The sequence below is a fragment of the Sphaeramia orbicularis genome, chromosome 22 (assembly GCF_902148855.1).
Source record: "Sphaeramia orbicularis chromosome 22, fSphaOr1.1, whole genome shotgun sequence".
In the NCBI taxonomy this organism is placed as follows: Eukaryota; Metazoa; Chordata; class Actinopteri; order Kurtiformes; family Apogonidae; genus Sphaeramia; species Sphaeramia orbicularis.
The window spans coordinates 32,190,042-32,208,053 of record NC_043978.1 but is presented as its reverse complement, the minus strand read 5'-3'; the positions used below and the strand labels follow the sequence as shown (position 1 = coordinate 32,208,053).

At 37.3% G+C, this 18,012-nt stretch overlaps 1 protein-coding gene across 1 annotated transcript; it reads right to left on the bottom strand.

The window, feature by feature from the left end:
• Positions 1-100: 100 nt before the first annotated feature.
• Positions 101-17,920, bottom strand: fbln5 (fibulin 5). Its single transcript, XM_030126159.1, has 11 exons — positions 17,515-17,920; positions 17,284-17,338; positions 17,027-17,075; positions 15,716-15,994; positions 8,039-8,161; positions 6,952-7,068; positions 6,749-6,865; positions 5,129-5,251; positions 4,341-4,467; positions 3,363-3,558; positions 101-786 (listed from the first exon to the last, which is right to left on the bottom strand). The coding sequence occupies exons 1-11, from the start codon at positions 17,556-17,558 to the stop codon at positions 625-627; spliced, it is 1,392 nt and encodes a 463-aa protein (XP_029982019.1). The 5' UTR covers positions 17,559-17,920; the 3' UTR covers positions 101-624.
• Positions 17,921-18,012: the final 92 nt, after the last annotated feature.

The following is an 18,012-nucleotide window of genomic DNA, read 5'->3' as shown; positions in this document are numbered from 1 at the left end:
TGATCTATTCCATCCTCCAAAGGCTTTCACATTCATTTTAATACAGAAAACTAAACACAAAAACATCTAATTCAGGAACCTGCTGATGAGAGGACAGTAGTGTGGTGAAGACATTTATTGGTCTACAAGAAACTGTGATCAATAATTCAGTTAATGACTGGTTGTTACATCACTCTGCATATTACCTCTGCAAAAGTACATTTACACTTATGTTGAGATAAGGGCTCACTAAATGTGACTTTCACAGCTTATGTGAATAGATGGTAAGTCACTAAAAATAAAAACAAGCTGGATAGTGGATGCACAGAGTTTCAATCATTCTCAGATCATTTGTAAATAGAGGATATCAGAAATTGTACACCATAAATATCCCTCTGTGTGACAGTCCATATCACAGCAATAAAAGCTCAGTGTCCATTAAACCTGGGTGGGGGGGTTGATTCTTTCCCATCAGCTGAGTCTTTATCGGACTTGACTTTGTTGACTATGACATGATAATTCTTAAAACACATAAGAGGTGATGACTGTCTCAGGTTATTACATCAGCTGCAGCAGAGTGCAGCCGCATCATGCTGGAATTTTCTTTTTTATGGGGGGTGATGAAGTTCATGTGGAAACTTGATCTCAGAACGGGTGCTCTGATACAAATATCGTCAGGCGAATGATGGAGCTGCCTCGGAAGTTGATGACGTTGTTGACCGTGACCATCTCCAGGTCCAGCACCACCTCTCTGGGACCCTTAATGGGCCGGGACAGCACCAGAGTGGCACTCACATTACTGGTTTGCTGCAAAGATGACGACAAAAAAAAAAAAAAAGACAAAAAAGAAGACGGGAGAGTAAGAGGAATGAAGTACAGGAAATAGAAGTGTGTGACAGCTGCAAACTGCTCCAAATCCTTGACATATCATTTGCAAACACAAGCCAAAGTCAAGGAAAGTTAATGTGTTTTCCATTGGGTTTATTTAACTCAACAGTTTGCACACTTTACATCCTAATATAGAAGAAGTACTAATGTATGGAAGAAGATTATGTGCAAAAATAATGACTTAGTATCTCAAAATAATAATAATATATATATTTTTTAATATCATTACATTTAAATTTGAGGTTCTAGGTCAGTTTTCTAAGATACTAACTTCAACTAATCTAGACTTGCAGGTTTGTTTGTTTTTTTTTTCTCCAAACTGAACCCATGCAAACAAAACTTTGCTCTTTTTATTTAATACATTTAAGTGACAACAAGCTTGCAGAAACACATATTGTACACTCTTATATCTCCATCTACTGGCTGCTCACTGCACTGAAGGGACAAGTGTTCAACCTTTTACACCTCCACACCATTTAGAGTCACAGAGCACATACTGTAGGTGTAGAATTCAGGTTTTATGGGGGGAAATGTCCCCCTCAATATATAGACTACCCACCCTGAAAAAAACATGAAAGAGGCAGATGACTTTTAGTTTGTAAAACATCACTGCCTGGTGCCAGAATTTGAATTTTCCTCCACATAAAATGTTCAATGACCGTCAAAACCTACACCCACCTGCACCTAGATTTAGTGAGTGTATGTAATTGCATAATGTGACTGAGAAGAATTACTCAGGTATAGAAATATATGAACATTTTTGAATAACTTGAAGATAAAGTAAGGTGCTTTATTAAGTCATTAAGGTTATTTAAGGGTCGATATCAATTATTAGGAATAAAGGAGATGACCAATAACTGTTAGAATAAATATACATTTGCTGTAACAAATAACTACAAAAAAAAAAAAAGGTGTAAGAATCTGAAGTAACTATTAAAAAACATATTTTATTTGCCTTTTGGATGACGGTCAAATCAAATAAAGTAAAATTCAGTCATATATCTAACAATATTCAGTGTGCTTTTTACAGTGAACATAGTGGTAACTACAGGCAAAGAGAAGCAGGTGCAGTAAATAGATATGATCATATATCAAATAACACTTAACTTGTTGTAACTTTAAAAAACAAAACAAAAAAAACATACCATCTACAACAGCAAACAAGGTGAAGCACATATGAATCCAGTGGTTATAAAGGTCCAATTATACCAGTAATAATAATACAGAAAACAAATATTTTCTGTATGATAAGTACATTTAAAGAGTTTGCTTCGTTATTTCTATATCTGTTTAATTAAAAGATGTGAATTCCTCCACCACTGGGTTAATGAGTGTATAAATAGCTGAATGGTTTGTGGTTTTATTATATTAACTCACAATAAGAAACATAGATATAAAGCAGTTTAAGATATTCATGCATAGAGCTTTTGGCTGTTGTTTTTTTAAATGCTTATAAAAAAAGGATGATGGACAACTAAAATAAGCATCCCTGTACTGATGCATGATACAAGTGCATTGGCTGATGCATCAGAGTGTTTTTGGTTTTAATCTGCTCATTATTAACCTCAGTAATAAGCAGCTGCTCTCATTAGACCAACCCACAACGAGTTTATGACTTTGGCAACAACTTTTGTAACTAAACAAGCCCAGCTGTGGAGTCTGTAAAACAAATCCCACTGTCGTGTCATTTCCCGTTCACACTTTGAGTTTCTGTAGGTGGCACTGTTTCCTTTCTTACTTAAGGCGGATTTGTCAGTCTTCCACTGCTACAGGACTCTAATTCTATTGTGTATATTGTGTCTTTCTTTAAATAAACTGTTCCCTTTTGTTGCTGCTTCAGTTATTTTGTACTTTCTTATAACTACATTTTCAATATTCTTTTGTTTAGTTATTTTCCTTCCTCTAGATGTTCACTGCAAAAAAAGTAAAAATAAAAAAAAAAACCTTGCTTCTTCTGTAAAAGAAAATTACTTTCATGTGAATAGTAATTTTATTTTAAGAAAATATATTTAACTTTGTCTTATATTACAGCTAATGTTGATGTAAATTTAATCAGTAACAGGTTCTCTTAATATTCCAGCAGAGGAACATGATTGCACAACATGAATAACTTGTCAATTTAATACAATTACATTTTATTGAATAACTGTGTGCACAACTGGCTTAAATTTTTGCATTTTTTTAAATAGCCGATCAAAATGTGCTTTACCCCACCGTTAGATTTTGTTATTGTTGTAGTTTTGTCACATTCTATTTTATGTAAAAACACATTGAACCGTCTTTATGCATGACAGGTGTAACCGTAATACACCCCTTTGGCCTTTTTCTTGTTTTTCTGGTTGTAAACGGCTGAAACTGTGAGACACAGAATCAACCAAGCTGCTCTGTCTCATTTCACTGTATCAATTTATGAAAATGTCTCCCTTTTCTATTTCACACCTGTTAACATTCTCGCCCATTCTAATCAGAGTTTTAATTATTTGTTAAGTACTCACCCTCATGTAAAACTCTCGTCCTTCATTGCCAGACTTTATCTGGAAGATATAGAAGGCTCCGGGGTAACGTGTGGTGGCCTGCATTTGGAAAATGTCTGCAGGAACACTGCGTCCGGAGGACAAGTCCATGTGTCGGTAAAGGATAGTGAAGGGCTTGTCCCTGCAGGCAGGGTTCTCAGCGGAGCACATACACTGACTGCAGAGGAAGACACAAACAATTTCACACATATTTCAAACAATTATAAGAATTTTGCAGAGGACCACATACAGTAGAGGTAATGGGAATAAGTCACTGTCACAACAAAGATAAAGATTTGTTTTGTGCAAGTCTGCTGCATGTTGGGATCCATTTCACAAATGGTAGTACATCTCAAGAGGTTTATCTACATAAATCACATTTCTAAAAAGAAAAACAAAAAAACATGCATTCAAAGGTAAACTGAGGCTACAAATGTTTTTCATTGGTCTTAAAGCATTCCAGTCATCCTTGAATAGCTTCAAGTCAAATTCCATCTACCATTTTTGCATCTTTCATTTTTTAACAATACTTTTTTCAGTGTTTTCTTGGGAGAGAAAATAAATAAACAAATAAATACAATTATTCACTTTGCTTTAATTTGGCATTGTTTTTGTTTGGCCTTTTTTGTGTTCTGCTGTGACCTTTGCTTGTAAAATCTTTTATAAAGGGACTATGAAATTTAATTAAACATGAAAATAAAGTAATCATTTTTGTTTGATACTGATAGTTGGGGAGTCTTTATTTGTATTTTATGATGATGATATCAGGTGCTTGTTATCTTATTTGCATCAGCTGATTACTCCTGATCACACTAGATTTATTGCCTTTAGGCTCCGACCAGGGGGTATGTTTTCAAAGGGTGTTTATCAGACACTAAGCTGTTACATTTTATCATCATATAATGCACTGTGAATGTTTCTAATTAAAAACAGAAGAGGAAAGAGAGCAGAACAACTTACTTGTCACTAACTTCAATGTAAGGAAGGTCACAATGTAAAGGATCCAGGCATGTATAACCTCCCTGGAAATTGAAACATGTTTGTGCTGTTGTACAGGTGTTGTTACCAGTGTCACATTCATTGATATCTTTAAAATCAAACACACAACAATCAGTCAGTTAATGGTTCATCATCATTAGATCAACAACATTAAAAAAAAACATTAAAAAATGAACATCAGTAGAAATACAACATGGGAAAATGTCACACACTGTCTTCATTATTATTCATTGATCTACACATGTCTACACAAATGCGACACTTTATAAAATGTTCTGAGTTGATATGTTTTTCATTAAATTAACTTATTAAATTTGACAACCCCAAATCAGAGAAGGTTTGGGCAATATGGAAAATGCACATAAAAATGTACTGAAATTCCTTCGGATTCCATCCTTAAAATTTTTAATTGCGTGATTGAGGGTGAAATATCCTAATTCCTTCTCATCTTCCTTTGAGAAGCAATGTTTTTTAAACTTTTCTAATGGTTTTCTCTAAAAATCGACTGAACCTCAGCCTAGATGTGTTCTACTTTTATCATTACTCAAAATTTTTATTCCATTACTAGTCCTGAATTGCTCCTACATCAATATGCTGCTGCCTGAATTGCAAGAATAAATGTTTATATGCATCCATTCTTGCAATTCATGCAAGAACTGTAACTTATGATCAAGGGTTGCAGATTAAATATATTGATACAGCTGTAAATATTTTCTCAAAGTTATTGTAAAATATGTGTTTGTCTTTACCTTCACAGCTTCTGCCATCCTCATATACATAATAACCAGGTGGACAAATGCAGGTGAAAGAGCCAGGAGTGTTTACACATCTGTTCTGACACAGAAACTCAGAGAAACTGCATTCATCCAAGTCTACAAGGAATAAAATAACAGGGTTAAAACATGTGGAGAACGCCTTGGACAAGAGTTAGAGAAACACCAGGTCTGTCTGTGCAGATTTGCAGTATTGGGAGATTTATGTGTCACACTACTTTAAGCTATAGTAGGCAGAAAAAAACACCAAACATCATGTCTTATACCTCTGTTGCAGATTGTATATAAAGACAGACAAAACATATTTCATGCCACAATGGAGAGTGCAGATTATTTTGACACTGATTGTTTCTCACAGCTGTCAGTCACCCTCCAAAAATACGTGGGATTTATTAAAATCTTCTGCCATTGGCTTGATTTTCAAAGGGTTGAAAACAGAGCCAAGAGGAGCTGCAGAAGTTTAGTTTGTTCTCAGTTCTCTTCCATGGTAACGTCTGAAAGGTCATGATAGATTTTATGCCACTAATGCCAAGAAATAGAGAGGCAAAGTTCCACCCCTTCAGGTGTTCCCACAGCGCCTAAATTTAGCGGTCAATGGTGAGACAAACAACTTTCTGATCTTGTTTGAATTTTGTCACTATTTAGATATATGATATTTGTCAGTTTGGATCATTTTATGGATCAAGAAAGTGGAAGTTTGATACACGTCACCAAGACCAAAATCTCTGGTACCTCAGCATATGTCACCTAATTTTTTGATGGCGAAAAAGTACTCAAAGAGCGTCTCATTATCCGTGATTCTAGGAAATGTGGTTTTGGTAAGACAAGGATACTACACTGATGGAAGTACTTTTTGTTGTGGAAAGAGAAAGAAACTTTTGGAAGTCCTGGGAGTGAACTGTGATGTTGACTCAAGTGGATATTAGTTATGGTTTTATGGCTGAGCTGGAAAATAGATCCATGTATCTATCTAAAAAAAAATGATCATTTCTTTTTTAAAAACATTATGAACACATTATGTGCTGAGCTGTAATTTGCTATGGACTATTCTCAATAAAAATTAGAAAGTGGCGAAAATTACTCCAGTCTGGTCATGTTGAACCTGCAGAGACATCTTCAGAGAAAGAACGTCACCTCTGCAACTTTTTGGTGTATAGTCTTTCCATTTCTGTGTTTTCACATTCTGATAGTTGAGCAGTTTTACAACAAAGACTTTCTTCACCTGTAAAATGATCTTTTAAATTAACAGACATCAGACGTATAAATGCTGCAATAACTCAAATACAGTTCTTTTCTGAAATACCTCCCCCTGTAGCACAGTTGTTAAATGCAGGTCTTCACCTCTCTGTTCTGCCTACTGAAGCTTTAATTATAGCATATCAGTCTAACCATACACCACACTCTTATTCAATGCACAAGCTTTTATATAGTCCTCAATTTAAAGAGATGTTATGTTTCGAAAAGCTAACATTTTTAGTCACTAAAGCACTTATGGCTGAACTTCTGTAAAAGTTTTATATGTAGGAAAATAAAACTTTGTTTCATCATTCAGATGCTTTAACTTCCTAGATGAGGTAAAACTAAATCTCTGCTCACCTATGCAAGTAGTACCATCAGCTGCCAACTCAAAGCCCTCGTCACAGTTGCACATGAAGGATCCGTAGGTGTTGAAGCAGCCGTGACTGCACGGGTCATCTTCACACTCATCCACATCTGAAGGATGAATAAAGAACTGGCTGACACAACAGCGGTAAACAGTATGTGAGGAGTACTTCACACGTGATGCATTTTTTGAGTACCTTGACAGGTCCTGCTGTCTGGATTCAGAATGAAACCAGGGTTACAGGAGCAGGAATAAGAGCCGGGGACATTGGCACACAACTGCTGGCAGTAACCGTAGCGACATTCATCAATATCTGGTTTAACAAGAAAAACACATTAATTGGTTATAAAACACAGTAAAGTAAATATGTATACTGTTGGTCTGTTTGATGTAGAGTCAACTACAAATGAGAAATCTCCTGGGATGCTAAACCACATATGACAAGAAGGGGGCGATGTTCAAATGCAGGAGATCTAAACTTGTGGAGGTTGAAGAGATGAGCTGTTTATCACTGCTATTTAACAGTGTTTACAAGAAACACAGACTTAATTTAAGGAAATACTTTTAATGAACCAGCAATATTTGTTTACACACCAACATGTAATTAAAACTTCTGTGGTTTTTGCTAATTAACTCCAAATTATGTGCAATCTCCTTTAGCACTGGGCATATTAATGTAAAATTAGTTTGTTTTAAGCTGCTCTGGTTTCAGTTCCTTTAATTAAATGTTTTTTTTTCCCCCAATCTGCATCACTTATGTTTTGTTTGTTCTTCAAACATGAATGGAATTTAAGGAAAGCAATTGAGAAAGAAATGAGAGAAACTGAGCATACTGGCCGTCTTTAATATAAAACATTCACTGTGGACTGTTTCAACCACTGGCTTCTAGCTGCTAATATCAGAGAAGGGTAATGCTATATGTTCTAAATTACTTTGTTCAATTGTCAACATTAAAACTTTCTTTTTTGTGTGGTACTGTTAAATAACATGACAGAAATTAAGATAATCATGTAATTTCCATGTTTATATCAAATGTTTCTGTCTTTCCAAATTAATTTAGTAAGCGCTTAACTGATAAATTTTTGATTTTAGATATCAGAGCTGCTTTAAATGCAACGTCAAGAAGATTTCTGTTTTTCAAGACAACCAGATGATTTAATACTGATTGTAACAGATTTTTTTCCATAGTTTTAAATGTTCAGCAGATTATAATAAATAATGGAAAGCTTACATGCTTATGCTAAAACATATAATCTCTCTTCATTAACCCTTAAGTCACTCACCCTGACACTGTCCACCGATGAGCCAGTATCCCTCACTGCAGGAGCAGGTGTAGCCCCCAGCTGTATTGATGCACACCTGGGTGGGGTTACAGTGATGGGAGTTTGTCTCACATTCATCGATATCTTCAAGAGAAACAAAGTGAATACATCAGACAAAGGTAGTGTTAATGTTAAGAGGCAGCTGTTTCTAAAACTGCTGATTTCTGTGCGAGATTTCATCAACAAATCAGTGAACAAAAAAAACTACTGGCATTAAAAGTGGGACAACCTGGTTCAATTGCTTTCTGACTAATATGCCATTAAACTATTATACAATGATGAACCAATTACAAAACATTATCTCTCTTATACAGTACTTGTATAATTTCCAGTTTTGGGGTTAAATATGTCCCAACTTCCACAGTTTAATTTATTTTTTCCACATTATAACTAGCAGGTTTTTATGAAGAGTAGAGTTTAAGAATTGCTGTCTTGTTAAGCAGTTGCCTAACCCAAACCTTCAGCAGTCAAATCTTCATGAAGAACAGCTTTTAACTTGCAAAGCTGTAAACAACCTCAGTTGTTTATCAAGAAATTTTCCCACTTGCTCAATCTGACCCCTGACCTTTAGGAAAGAACTACAGCCAAAATTCATCCCTTAAAAATTCCTAACATTTATAAATGTAGACTTGAATTACTCTGAAGTTTTTTTTTATTACCATGAGAGAAATGTTTGACCCTTAACAGGACATGTTTTAGAAGAAGAGGAAGAGGACGAAGAAGAAGAGGAGGAGGAAGAAGTAGAAGAAGTAGATGAAGAAGTAGAAGAGGAGGAGGAGGAAGAAGAAGTAGAAGAAGAAGAAGAAGAAGAAGAAGAAGAAGAAGAAGAAGAAGAAGAAGAAGAAGAAGAAGAAGAAGAAGAAGAAGAAGAAGAAGAAGAAGAAGAAGAAAGAAGAAGAAGAAGAAGAAGAAGAAGAAGAAGAAGAAGAAGAAGAAGAAGAAGAAGAAGAAGAAGAAGAAGAAGGGTTCTAATTTTGCACTTGTCAACATGTGGTTACAAAGTACCTACAATAAAGTCAGAATTCATTTAAAAGTGTGTAATATTTATTGATATACTTGAAGCTGGACCAACTGCACTCCAACCCCATATTCTCTCCTATTGTGTTAGGAAAACAACAGAAGTCTCCTGTTACAGCCAGTGTTTGTTTTGCTGTGCTGGCCTTTCTTGTCATGAGGATACTGACCCTGGTCTATACTCAAACATAGGTGATGATTATGTACCTTAACAATGAATGACAGGAAAAAGAAGAGGCTACAAGAAACATGGTGACGTAACATGTTTTGACGCTGACTGGACAGACTGATCCTATGGTAACAAAAACACAACGTTTGTCATTTTCATTCAGTAATAAAATCATGAAAACATTAATTTTTTCTTTAATATTCCAAAACCATTTAATTCATCGTAAAGTCCAGAGGCAGGGCAACAGTCATCACAAACTTACACATTTACACCCTAATAGCCCTATTAACAATCATGTCTTTGGACCGTGGGTGGAACCAGGAGAACCTAGACAGAACATGGTAGAACATGCAAACAGCTAGGCCCCAGCTGACCAAAACTAAGGACTGCCCAAAGCGATAGAGATGACCACTCCATTTATACAATTACACCCTCATGAATCTCCTTAAATCTTACACATTGGACCTCTTAGAGGCAGCTGTGGCCTAGAACGTTGGACCAGCAAAGAAATTGTTGGCTGATGTACCCTTGTGCAAGGCACTTAGCTCCCCATTTGCTCTTCCTGCATTGTCATCTAGTGATGGGTTAAATGCAGAGGGTCAGTTTCAGTATGTGTTACATGTCCAATATACTGCATACTGACAAATAAAGATTCTTTAAAACACACAACTCACCACATTACAAAACACAAAAAGACAGTAAAATAAATTGTATGAACACATGTTCAATAAAAGCCAAAAAGCTGTTTTACAAAGGTGGAATTTTAAAGGTAATGTAGAAGATAAAATGGTGGAATGGTCAGTCTTCATTTTTAATTTAATCAACCTCCCTAGACACACCAAAAAATAAGTGTAAAAGATGACATAAATATATAACCATGACTACATAATAAATAAATACAAATGGAATTAAAGTAAACTGCAAATAAATGCATAGAATGAATAAATAAAATAAAAAAATAATATTAATAAAATCACTTGATCCTTAAGCATATATATAAGAGCAGTGTAGAAAGTTTGTATTTGTTAAAACCATTCTGTCTAGTCAAGAATACAGTGAAATGTTTGTGGTCATCTGCACATTTGTCTGTGTAAATTTGAGTCATTCAAACATCACCCATACCTGGTTCCAACACAACAGAAAAGATAGGCACCTGATCTGGAGCAAATCTACACTGTCGCCCATAAAACTTGGAATAATTTTGTTTCAGACACATTCCTCTTTTTATTCCTATCTCTACACATCAGTAATAATCACCTTGGACCAGGTGAAATGATTCCATACTGAGTCCCAGTTACACTTTATCTATCAAGAACAAATCACATTGTCACAATCATTTCATGAGAAAAGGTAAAAATATTTTATTCCAACTTTATGAGCAACAGTATTCTATGAAATCAAAATAGTGTGGTAGTAAAAATGACGCATAATCGTACTAAACTGTTATAATATGTATAATAAAGTGGTGCTGTGTTTTCCTTGCTGATTGGAGGATTTGAGCTGCCAACCTGTTGGCCCAAACCATGTTTCTCCAACACTCAGGTTTCATCACTCTGCCCCTTCGAAAAACACTCAACATAACAGTTAAGATTTCAATAGAATATGAGCTTACAATTGTTTCTGAGATCGATCAGATTACACTGTGAATACCACTGACGCCCCTGGAGCAGCTCACCCTCTACACCATAACAGCCACATTTCCTTATGAGGATATGACAAATCAAAAAGGCCAACCTCTGTTTATGGTTCTCAGACCATGAAGTCATCGATCTGTAGAAAACCAGTGGGGGAAATGGGTGGGAGCCTGATTTTTTGTTTGGACAGGCAGCTATGAGGAGCGATAAGGTCTGTTGGTGCAACTGCTGCCCTTTGTGACAACTTGGACCACTGGTTCTTCACGGGGGAGGTGGAGGCCCGGGGCACTCGGCCTTCAGCCAAGAGCTACACAACCCCGGCACCTGCTTGCAGTTACCAGTCAAAACCTCTATGAAAGGCCATCATCTGCACCACATGTGTAGCCTTACTGCAAAGTCAGCGTCCACACACGAACTGTAGGAGCATCTCAGTTCAGCTCCTTATATAGACTGATTCAAAGGCTGCCCACATGACAGCCCACTAGAATATGGGCAACATATAGAAAAACTGAAGATTTTAACACCAAGTTAAGACACAAATGGGTTCAAGCTGAAGTCCACTAGGGTCTCCAAAGAAACTTAATATATAATTTAGAGGTAAACTAAACACACAATGCATTATGTCAATTAAGACTGTAATGTACACCCTGACAAAAAACAGCATTTTTGGCTTCGTCCAAGCCCACAAGGGTGGAAACAGCTCCGGTCTCTGAAGAGCAAGTAATCCTTAAACATGAAATTTCCCAAAACTGGAGTTATGAGCGGAAATTAATATTATGGCCTCATGTGAAATTAAAAACAACAAAACAATACTCCGACTTGAGTGGCATCATTTGTTAGACTCTGTAAACTGAGAATATGAACTGTATCTCCTTAAAGGGTCAGTGTCACCACAAACAAACAAAAAACTTTCTTCCAAGTCTATTAATCTTTGAAGGAACTTGGAACACTTTCACTATAGAGACCAGGGTTTATATTTAGCTCCAGGGACCTTATTTTACCTTAAAAAAGTTCTACTTTATGGTTAATACTTTGTGAAAATCGCGGGTGGGGCTTGCATTGCTCAACATATCTGACTGGTCAATATTCGCAGCATTTCAGAAACAATTATTTAAAAAGCTGTTTCTGGACAGAGTTTTCTTTGTGCTTCTCTTTATCTGTTTGTAATACAATTAAATGAAAAGATAGTGTGTAAAAACTGTTATTGCTCTTGTAATCAGCTCTTCACAAGTCTTTACATCATGGTAGTAACACTGACAACCAACAGTTTAAAGGAGCCTCTCTGTTCTAGGGACTTGAGCTCTAGGCCTTAAAGTTCAGCGTGTTTTGGAAGGAAATGCAGCTTAACATCTGGTCATGTTTGTATTCATGAAGTTATTGATAACTGACTATAATCATCAGGTACATTTGATCTATTACTGTGTTTCACATTTTCTACAAAATCCCTTTAATTCCAACTCTACTGTGTTGGTAAATTCATGAATTCACTTGGATTTTGACATTTCTGAATCTGTATAGTAGCTTTGCATAATTCAGCTGACAAACAAACTAACAAATGATAGCGAAAATATAACCTCCTTGGCACATAGCACAGTACACATCCAGATGTGTGGCAACCACTTCTTTGTTTTAACATGTCAGTGAACTTTTTGCATAATGTGAAGTTCAAGTAAAAATGTTTCCACAGAAATATGTGCAAGAATTTGATTCAACCCAACCCAGCCCACTACAACACCTCTGGGATTAAACACGTACAACAAGCCAGGTCTTATTGCCTAACATCTGTGCCTAATCTCAGTAATTTGCTCTTGTGGCTCAATGGGGAGCTAATTCCTGCAACCTGTTCCACAATCTTCATAGGCAAATGAAAACTGATAGCAACAATTTCAAACCCACTTATGCTTACTGAAAATATATAGCTGTAAGAAAGTTTTTTAGACACCAGAGAGAGAATGAGAGGAGGATTCCACTAAACATCGTCTACTCTACTAAAAATGTCAGTGGACTCTTGTGTTTGACCTTAAAAAATACCACCACCAGATGCATAAACACATAGCTGTGGGTATTTTTCTATTGTTTCCTCAGATCGGCGCCCCATTAGTAGAGCTGATGGAGCATAGTGTTGGTAAGTCAAAGACAAAGCCATGTTTGTTACAGATTCAGACAGGAAGTCACAGTCTGTGGAGTTTCTGCCCCATAGCAGCATCAATCAACAAGCCATTACATCACTACACACAAACATGCACAAACATGCACATACACACGTCCTTGTTTCCATCACTTGTGGGCACTTTACATAGAATTACATTAATTTCAACCCAACCCTGTACCCTAAAATTTAACCATTTACATTATGTTGTCCAGGATTTCGTTCCACACAAACTTGACAGACCCCGTGCTGTGAGTCAGCTCCAGGTTTTGTACAACACACACACACACACACACACTCTCGTATCTCATAGGTCACACTTTAATATATGCATTCCCTAGTCTTGATCCTAAAACCAATCTTAATCCTTAAAAAGCTGTTTAAAATTACAAAGATTGGCCAAAATATCTTTTTAAATATAGAAAAATACTGCTGTCTATTCAACTGTACACACGCACACACACACACACACACACACACACACACACACACACACACACACACACACACACACAACAGCCTTCAGGGAAGTAAGGAATGGTTACGATTGGCTCCCACAGAGGCATGCCTGTTCCACAGAACCAGCTCGGGCACAGAATGACTTCATCTTTGGCACTTTCATGGTGTAGTTTACCCAAACAAGGTTGTGAGTCCGTTCCCTGACAAGTTTTCTCCCTTACAAAGAGAAACAGTCTGTATTTATATATGAACTAAACTCTAAGCTGTCTTTATACAGAGAATACTGTAATGTATGTGTACTTTTTCCACTCATTAATCAACACCCAAATGGTCTTTAAGGAGACTGTTTTTGACAGCAATGTTAGAATGTATTTGAGACAGCTGGGGAGAAAATCAGAGTCAGTGTTTATCTGACAGCTGCGACCTTTTGCGATTGTGAAATCCGACAGAATTAATCAAACTAGTAAATATATCCTCCCTCTGAGGGTCGGAGGAAGCTCTGCTCCAGCTGTGACACAAGACAGCACTGAGCATCAAGAAACATCTGCCCTTGTGACAGTATAAATGCTGTTTGATGATTTTACAATGGGTTTCTGGCCTCTTTCTTGTTCCTCTTGTGTCACCTCATACATGTATCATTCTACAATTTGATAAACAGCAGGAGGTGGCAGATGTTGGGACTGTCTCACTCCAAACATCTTCTAACCAGAGCCACAACAGCAATCCAGGAAAGGGGCTTGAAACTGTACACAGCTGCATCACAGAGGGGACAAGATCTACGTCTAATCTCCAACAGATAATTAATCATTTATAAGTCTGCATCTACAGCCTTATTAAGACTACATCTACAACTTAGGTAAAATTACACAGAGTTTACACAATATTTGACATAATTCATCATTTTATTTATTGAGATTCTGCAATTCAGCTGTTTGACTTTATCTGCAGTTTAATCCCGTAGTTGCAGTCTGTAAATAATTTGTTGAACATGTGATCTGAAGCAGCAAATTACAAGTACTCTGGCACTGTACTTAAATAGAGTTCTCGTGTCAGTTATTTTTATTATTTCAAGACCACCCAACAGCAAGACCAAAGTCAACATAAATGGATGTAACAGTAACGTATAAGAAGACAAGCCCTCAGTAAATCCGTCAGCATCAGCAAACATAACAAGATGAAGATGATGAAGATGAAATAGACATGAAATGGAGGCTGGACTGCAGAAAAAAGGCATCATAGTGTTTTTGAGGTTTGTTGCCGAAAATATGCAACAAATTCGAAGTTTCTGTTGATTTGTAATAGATCTTTTATTTCATTTGAAGTTACAATGGTTTAATAGACTTTACATTACATGAAAATAATGTGAGGCTCAGTTAGCTTTACACTGAAACAGCTGGTAGTATTTTCCTCCAAGAGCTGACTTTTTCCTTTTTCCAGAGCCTCTACATTGTCACTTTTACTTTAAGAAGTTGAATCCCTCCTACTTTAACCACAGCCTTTTGTTTATGAGTATTTGTACTTCTACTCATCCATTAACAACTTCTAACTGTTTTAAATTACATACTATATGGTGGAGATGATTTGCTGAAATGTTAAAAACACACTGTAGACTCTCTGTGGTTACACTAACCAAATAAAATATAACCCAGATTTCAAGGGAAATATTTTTAAGAGGCTGACTTTACGTCTTTATTTGCTTAGAAGTTTTCCACGTAAAACTCTGTGGAGATCCATTTTTTGAGCTGTCAAAAATCTGTGACCAGGAGTTGTAGCTCAGTTTTGTAAGTTCATTTTAAGGTCCAACAGGTCAAACATTTGGAAACTGCTTATCTACTCTCATATTCACCACAATGAGGTTGTAGGAGTAGAAAACAGACCTTGCGCTGCATTTACTGCCAGTGATGGATGTCAGAGCACACTGACCCGATGTGAATAACCAAACAAGGTTTTTGTGGGGCTGCTATAAGCAAACAACTGAAAACAATGAGCAGCGCTTTTGGAACCACTGCAGACATTTGATGAATATGACCAGCAGACTTGGCTCAAGTGGTATTTCCTTTGTGTTATAAAATATGCCCTCAAGACAAGAAAAGTGAATTTTGCAACAGAGCAGGATGTAGTGACTATATTTGACAAGTGTAGGGACACAAACTATCCCAAAGCCAGTGAATAACAATCCTGGACTTTGTACTTTAAAGGGGCTCTAGACTCACCGTTACAAGTGCCATCCTCCGCAGCTGAATATCCCAGGATGCACGGAGCAGTGCCCCTCACTCTGGGGTAACTGGGCTCCACAGGCCTCGGGCGAGATGGTGGGAAGGTGTCTGAGAATCCAACCGACGTGTCCGGGTAAACAGGCTCAGGTGGGACAGGGTCCGGTCGGTAATTGTAGTTGTACATGTTCCTGGGAATGCATAGATAGCCGCCGTTCTGGTTTACACACAGCATATCGCCTCTGCAAGGATCTGGCACTGTACGGCACTCATCCACATCTGGAACACAGAGCAGTGCATTGATAAGGACATTCCTGCATCCAGAACATCTGTGGGTTTGTGATTCATCTAGGTCTCAGTAATTCTAGTGTATTTTGTTGGGAAGTTTAACTCTCAAAGACCTAAACAGCCATAAGATCTACTGATCTAAGATGTTTAATAACTTTTGAACCACTTATCCTATAATGCATTGAATAATTCGGGTAAAAATGTGGTGTCTCAGCTTTTCTGTGGCATCAGATGTGTTTTATTTGGACGTTCAGGGGCTCCATAATCATCTTCTGCAACACCCTCAACAGTAAAACCCATTTATTTTGACAAATAACAGTGAATATAAATGTTTGTTTTTATGTTTAATTAATGATATATTTTGTTGAAAAGGTCAGTTTTTGCTTCAGTTTTATCTGTTATTATGTAGTAAACATGTAATTAACGGGGCTTTTATAAACAGTGAATACATACATGGTACATCAATCAACCACTTTTCACTGAAAAATACAAAAGGCAGAGGATCGTTTTATAACAAATAGTGATAAATCAACCAAGAAACATTAGATATAGAGAAGAATTGCTTTGGAAGTCACCACAGAAATAGTTCTAGGTCTGCAAGAGTCATTCTACAGCACTGCATTATACAGTATCCCATAATATCATCATGGGTTTGTAGCATCACTGTCTTATAAGAGCCACATATCTCTAAAACTTTTATAAGCTCATGCTCATTGAGTGACTTCATTCAGCCTCTAAACATTTTTAACTCATAAAGGAACATTTTATCCTTTAGTTTATCACAGTTCAACACAAGCGGAGGTACACTGGTTTTCACTGACCCGGAAAGGATGAAAAACTAAAGTAGCTAAAGCAGCAACACAAATGTAGAGTAAAACTGCAGTATTTGGCTGTGAAATGTGATGGACATACCAAAGTGATGTACTTATACCTCAATGCAACTTGAGTAAAATCACTTAGTTACATTTCAGCATTGGATATTGTACTTCTTCCACTGTGTAACCCATAGGTCATGCCACTTACCTATACACTGTCTGGCCCTGTGGTCATATGCAAATCCCTCTGTGCAGGTCTGAGGGTACAGGATGAGAGAGTTTATAATAACTAAACTCTCCATGCAACATAATGAAGACACAGAATGCAGTGAATGCAAGATTTGTACTTTAGTTTGACTCCAATTTTCAGACCATTACATGCATTATAATCAGACGGCGCACCACTATTCAGAACATGATAACTTTTGTTTAAATGAATTAAAACACAAAAAAGGGAGGTGTTACCTGTCCGTGTCCAGGCTGGATCAAAAGCAGAATAAATACAACAGCTGCCAACATCCTGGAAAGAGGAAATTTCAACTTTTTAAACGCCTCATAGAAAGCGTCATTAAAAAGCCACACAGTCCGTGAAAGCGTCCTGTTACATATTCATTCAAACGCGTAACGTAAAGATTAAAAAACAAACAGGTCAGCGACTCCGTTCCGCAAAGCCACCTACAAAAGGCTGATACTCACCTTATAGAAGTGAAAACCCTGAAGCCACGTATTTCCCAAAGCATGGTTTATGGTTTCTATTGAGCTCCCTCAAAGGAAAGATTCAGACGACCCGTAAACTCTCCCAGATCCCCTTCGCCACTGCCCACCAGGGCTCTACCGCCCCCCCAACTATGCGCCTTTACGCCAAAGCCGACACCAGGTTTTCATGAAGTGCAGTCAGGTCGAGCTGAAGCTTCGGTGCATTGACCAAGTGTTGAAGGAATGTCTTTTTTAAAGCGGACTGTTCTGTTTCCGTCTCAGTCTGACGGCTCTACAGATTATTTAGCAACGCAAATTGACGGGCCCCCTCCGCGCGCTCTCACCACAGCTGGATTCAATCAGGTAGGGCCAGCCCCCTCCTGTCAGGGCGCGCGCAGACTGTGGCCCCACGGCGGCGCGAGCTCTGAACAGGCAGCTGCTGGGGGGGCACAAACAAACACACAAAGCATACACACTACATGTCTGTTTTCCTAAGAT